A 6,352-nucleotide genomic window follows, 5' to 3' on the forward strand; every position below is an offset into this window, starting at 1 on the left:
ACATAGACTTAGGTGCTGTGATACAAGTCAGACCCAGGCCCTGCCCTCATGGAGCGTATAGATCAATAGATAATAAATAAACAAGTTACTATGCAGACAGAGGAAACAGTCTGTTCCAAGGCCAGAGGAACGAGGGACAAAGTGAGGGCAGAGTGGCTGACAGGGACCTGACCACGCAGAGCCTGGCAAGCCTGGTGAAGGTCTTTCCCTAAGAGCAATGGGGCAGCAGAGTGACTTGATCACTTTTCTCTTTGAAAGGATCACTAGGCTGCTCTGAGAGGGGAGCAGCAGGGAGGCTACCCGGGAAGCAACAGTGCTCTCTCAGCAGTGAGAGGTGGTGACAGGGAGACGGAGGAGAGAATGGATTGGAGATTTTGAGGAGGGAAAAATAATAGAATTGAAGGTTCAGCTGAAGGTGACAGGTAAGGGGAAGGGGAAAGAGGAGGAGGAGGTGGCAGTGGTGGTGGCGGTAGCATGGATGACAGCCAAACTGGCTTCTCTTGGTGCAGCTGGACATGGAGGTTGTGGAGAGGGGAACTCTAGGGAGGGGTCTTCAGAGGGAAGCTCATGGCCCTGTTCCATTCCCTTGTTGGACAGATGAAGAGACTGAGGCCCCAAAGGCAGAGTTTGAAGCAAAAGCCAGAGGGCACAACCCTCGGTCCACAGCTATAGCCATGCTTTTCTCTGGGTTTTCCTACCCTGTGTTTAGGGGTGCTCATAGCATTTAGGCCTGCACCAGGGAAGCTAAATGTCCTCCACCATAAGGAACCGTTGTAACCCAAATGCCAGTGCTTATGGAGAAACATGGCCCTAATGTGATTTTAAGTTGATAGACGGGCCTTGGAATGGGTCTTCCATTTTTTTGAGTTTCTCCTCTGGGCCAGGTACTTAACTCTGACACGATATGCTCTTTGCTGAACCACGCCAGGCCTCAGTGTCCTCATTTGGATGAGACCAACCTGTAAAGGTTATGCGGGCAACAGCCTGGCGTGGAGGAAGAGTGTACCTGCACCCCACATGTCTCCCAGCTCACGGTGTGGTCTGTGCTCCATCTCCATCTTGCCTCCGGACCTTAAGCTGTGCTGTTTCTTTTGCCCAGAACACCCGCCCTGCACCTTAAACTCCATCTTCAGGACCCAGGCTCGGGGGAGCTCTTCCTACACTCCCTGACCAGGCTGGAATCCCCGCCTCACTCTCTTGCAGGCCCCTGCATCTCTCATTTGGAATACCTGTACCTATAATTCCACAAACACTGAAGCAATTATGTGTGGTTTCTTTCCAAAGCCAGGGGGCCACATTCTGTGCCAAGCATGCAGCAGGCACTCCATAAATACTGCACTGAAAGAACCAAACGGAAGTCAAGGAAGCTGGTCCCAAATGTTGACGTTGGACAACCCCCTTCCACTTCTCAGCTCGGAGCTCCCTCCCCAGTCCTGTGGCTCTAGACATTGCCTTACACTTTCTGGGGCGCTAGACGCTGTCTGGCTGGAGGAGGGTCAGAAAGGATGGCTGGGTTTGAGTAGAACCATCTGAACTTTCTTGCTCTTCTCGGAGTGGCTTGAACACAGAGCCCAGGTAAACTCACACACTACCAAGGCAGGTGTCTTGGGCAGATGGGTGCCCCACAGGTGGCTACCTTGGCCAGGTTGCTGGTGGAGACGGTCATAGTGAAACAGATTGGGTATACAGGAGCCATAATCTCAAGGAACATGGCTACATCATTGAGGATGTCCGCAAAAAGCCTGGGGAGGGATCAGAGGTTAGAGGTCAGAGGTAGGAGACTTTCCTAATGGAAGACTCTCCTCCCTTATCCCCGCTCCTCCTCACCTCCACTGCTTGGCGTTGCAGTCCAGTTTGCTCCTGTTGGGGAGGAGAGGTTGTTGTAATGTGGATTTAAGGAGAAACACATCGTATGGGCAGTGGGGGGAGTCCTGGACCACAGTAAAGTCTGAAGAGCTCAGGAAAATCCACACCCCCAGACAGACATCTGTCCCCACACCCGGTCACTGCTACCTAAAATGCCACCATTAGCTGGGAGGATCTTCAGTGACTGACTGACTGCCCAGTGTCTCCCGCTTATGAACTCATGATTTACCAAGGAAAACCCTGACTGTCTTGTGGCTGCTCCCCAACCTCTGTCCGTCCTTAGAGGGAGGCTCTTCCTGGGTTCCTCTGCCTCTCCCCGTTCTTCTTGCTTTAGAGTGAGGGTACCCAGCGAGTGTATTTTGGACTAGTAAACATCACATTGAGTGTATAACCCTGCATGTTACAGACAGCTAGCCCTGATAGGGGATATGATTTCCCTGGATCACATGAACAGTGGGGGAAAAGGCTAAGAGAGCCGGGCTCCGACATCCAGGCCTAGGGTACTTCTGTTACATAACACCGTGGATGACTACCTCACCTGCCCTTTTTGTCAGACAGTGACTCCCTGCCCTGTGCACAAACACTTGGAAACAACTTCTCTAGGGTCAGGAGGATACTGCAGCCCCAGCTCAGCTCAGGATTTGCAGCATTAGGCCCAAGTCTCAGTGTGAGATCTCCTGGAGGGAATGGGAACATTCTTGGGAGGGGTATCAGACACACATAAGGAGATCCTGAACACACGGCCTGGTTGAGGGTTCTGCCCAGTGAACTGCCCAATACCATGGAAAGCACAGGCTTCAGGTTCAAATCCCATCTCGCTAGTTATAAGCTGTATGGTCTGGGCAAGTAACTTCCCTCATCCACATTTATGAAATGTACATATCCAACCCCATCCTACAGAGTTGCTGTAAGGATTAAGAGACAACATACAGAGGCTCAGGGGGCACCGTTACAGCTGTTAATGGTGGCTAGTGTTTACTGAGCCCTATTATGTACGATGCCACGGGCATTAAGCACTTTGCATAGACCATCTCATGGAACCCTTACAATCAAAATTAATGGCAATACTATTACTATCATTACTACCCCCACTAGGAAGAGTTGCCAGAGTTGCTGGCCGGGAAGACAAACTCACCCTTTCCACCAGGCAAAGACGATGCGGCCCAGCATGCCGGTTGAATCTGGGGAGAGAAGGCACGGGTAAGGAGCAAGGAAGAGGTGTGGGAGCTGTGGGGCCTGGCAGACCCTGGCACTGAATTGGCCAATTCACCCTGAGTCACTGCCCTTGGGAACTCAATCTGGTACTAGAAGTTGCGGACAGTCATAGCTGCATGACGGGGTCAGAAGTGCCTACACATAGCAGTTCCTCAATATGTCCCCTAGGAGACACGGACAAGAAACGTTCTTTGCAGAACTGTTCACAACAGCAAAAAACCTGGGAATAATGCAAATGTTGACTGACAGAATACACACATTCTAGTATATTCACCCAGAGGCATTCATTCATAGATGAACACTACTATTAAACTCTTGCATGAAAATAACTCATGAAGACCACATACAGCACAGCTCGTAAAGCTCTAAACTTAAAACTAAACAACATAGCACTTAGGAATATTTACCTATTTGGTAAAACTATTCAAAAAAGCAGGAAATCTTAAGCGGAAATTCAAAGGTTATTGCTAACCTATTCTAGCTGTTAGGCTGGGCAGGTGGCTCACAGATGGTTATTATGGGATAAATAAATAAAAGGATTTGGGCTGGGTATGGTGGCTCAGGCCTATAATCCCAGCACTTTGGGATTACAGGGGGTTTGGGCCCAGGGATCGCTTGAGGCCAGGAATTCAAGACCAGCCTGGGCAACACAGCAAGACCCCATCTCTACAAAAAGTGGGAAAGAAATTAGCTAGGCATGGTGGCATGCCTGTAGACCCAGCTACTTGGGAGGCCGAGGTGGAAGGATGGCTTGAACTCAGGATATCAATGCTGCAGTGAGCTATGATCATGTCACTGCACTCCAGCCTGGGTGACAAAGCAAGACCCAGTCTCAGGAAAAAAAAAAAAAAAAGATTTGAACTGCAGCTGGGGTTGCACGGCAGAGGAACAGGCCTCCTTAGGCTGGGCAGAGTAAGAGAAGTCTCTGGAATCAGTGGGACCTTCGTTTGCACAACCAATGCTTTCTGGCTACCTAACTCTCTCTGCCAAGTACTTCATGACCACAGTGACCGAGATGATTCCACGATCAAAATCCAGCCAAAGAGCAGACAGCAATCAGTATAGAAAACACTGATTTAGACCAGGGATCAGTAAACTGTTACTACTCCCTGGTTTTGGAAATAAAGTATTACTGGAATGCAGCCATGCCCATTTGTTTACAGATTGTCTATGGCCGGTTTTGCAAGACAATGGCAGAACTGAGTTACTGCAACTAAGATTATAAAGTCTGCAAAGCCTTAAGATCTGGCCCTTTACAGAAAAAATTTGTCAATTTGGACCATCCATTATACAGAGAGTAGCATCCATTAAGCCTGGCAGGAATATTTTAGAATGAGACACCTGGGAGAGACTCATACAGTGGACATGGGAGAGGACAGATACCATGGGGAGAGGATTTGGACTTGTCTGAGCTTGAGGGCACTGACCCTGAGGTGGGGATGTAGGAGAAAGGACACTACGTTATGGGAACGAGGGCTGGGAGCTTCCACAAAACATAAATGCGATGACCTGGGCCAGCCCTCCCATTCTCCACTGAGAGCAGATGCATTCTCCCCTTTCCAGAGCCTTCTTGGGCACTGAGTCATGCTTGCCCACCCTGGACTTGAGGGAAATCAGTAAGCGCTCCGGTGCACACCTGAAATACCTGTGCCTTTTCATCTTCACAATGATCCTGAGACCTTGGGAGGGATCATTCCCTTTCACTGAGACTCCCATTAGATTGATGAATAAAATTGGGGCATTTTTACAAGAAAATATGGATTTCCAGCTTCTCTGGAAGAACCTGAAGACATGGCCACACTGGGGCTGTCCTCTCTCACGGCCACCATCAGCTGGGGCTACCTCACTGAACGAGAGCATGGGTCCAAGCTACTGCCATCTGGCCTGCTTTGTTTCTCCATTTCTGTCCTGTCTGACCCTGGAAGTAATACGCAACAAGGTGGTTTTACAGGCCTCCTATCACTCACTTTAACCTCTTCCCTTCAAGTACATTATATTCTTGGCAAAATCATCATTGTGCCATTCAAGATCCTGGTGCTGGATCAATTTAGTGACTGTGAACATGGCAGGATTACTTTTACCTGTTGAGAAGGAGTCCAGTGGGGCAGACTCTATTTTTCTTTTTTTTGAGATGGAGTCTCGCTCTGTCGCCCAGGCTGGAGTGCAGTAGTGTGATCTTGGCTCACTGCAACCTCCATCTCCTGGGTTCAAGATCTTCTCCTCCCTCTGCCTCCTGTGTAGCTGGGATTACAGGCATGCGCTACCACACCTGGCTAATTTTTGTATTTTTAGTAGAGACGAGGTTTTACCATGTTGGCCAGGCCAGTCTCAAACTCCTGACCTCAGGTGATCTGCCTGCCTCGGCCTCCCAAAGTGTTTGGATTATAGACATGAACCACTATGCCCAACCCAGACTCTATTTTTCTTCCCTTTGGCTACACACTCGTATCCACTCAGGTGTATGTCCTCCTTGGGTCACCTGACAGAAAGGGAGCCTATGCTACCTTTCCATAGATCATCAGAGGCATTTACAGGACAAATGATATATATACTCCCTATCATCTGAGTCAATACTGTCCACTAGAATAGAAAACTTAACTCCCACTTGCTTTTTTTCCCTCCTTATTTACAATTAGCCAAGTTGTAAGATCTAGAAACATCTGAGTCCTAGTAAGGAATGACCACAATTGTACTTCGCTCCACTTGAAAATCTTAGCTGGCAAAAAGAGTGTGGTAGTTAAGAGTGGAACACAGGAATAAGTCTGCCTGGGTCAAAATCATGGCCCTGAGTGACCCTGGATAAGTTACATAACCACACAAAAAAATTTGTCTGTTTTTCCATCTAAAAAATGAATAATGGTAGCTAACTAATATGGCTGCTGCAGAGATACATATAATGGTACAAAATGTGTGGCTTAAGGTAGGTTGCCAAAATATTAGTAACAAGTTTTATTACTACTGCTACTCATGACAATTTAGCATCATGTTCCACTGAGAGACATGTAACTGAAAATGATTACATCAAAAAATTCCAAGTAATTTTCTCATATGAAGCTCTGCACAGAAATTTCCCATGTCTGATGAAAATGAGCTTGTAAAATCCTGAGAACTTCTTTTACTACCGATAACAAGCCTTATTTATTTATTTATTTTTTAGATGGAGTTTCGCTCTTGTTGCCCAGGCTGGAGTGCAATGACACGATCTCAGCTCACCACAACCTCCGCCTCCCAGGTTCAAGCGATTCTCCCACCTCAGCCTCCTGAGCAGCTG

The 6,352-nt window shown here is 48.1% G+C and overlaps 1 protein-coding gene across 1 annotated transcript in view; it reads right to left on the reverse strand.

The window, feature by feature from the left end:
• The window catches only part of LOC105541477 (chromosome unknown open reading frame, human C16orf58), a 19,731-nt gene that overhangs the window by 8,648 nt on the left and 4,731 nt on the right, over window positions 1–6,352 (reverse strand). Inside the window, exons 3-5 of the mRNA XM_011982533.1 lie at window positions 3,002–3,047; window positions 1,828–1,860; window positions 1,637–1,742 (exon numbers count right to left, since the gene is read on the reverse strand). Of these exons, the coding sequence (XP_011837923.1) occupies window positions 1,637–1,742; window positions 1,828–1,860; window positions 3,002–3,047 (185 nt within the window). The remainder of the gene's footprint in view (window positions 1–1,636; window positions 1,743–1,827; window positions 1,861–3,001; window positions 3,048–6,352) is intronic.

This window comes from Mandrillus leucophaeus, unplaced genomic scaffold (genome assembly GCF_000951045.1).
Source record: "Mandrillus leucophaeus isolate KB7577 unplaced genomic scaffold, Mleu.le_1.0 Scaffold24, whole genome shotgun sequence".
NCBI lineage: Eukaryota > Metazoa > Chordata > Mammalia > Primates > Cercopithecidae > Mandrillus > Mandrillus leucophaeus.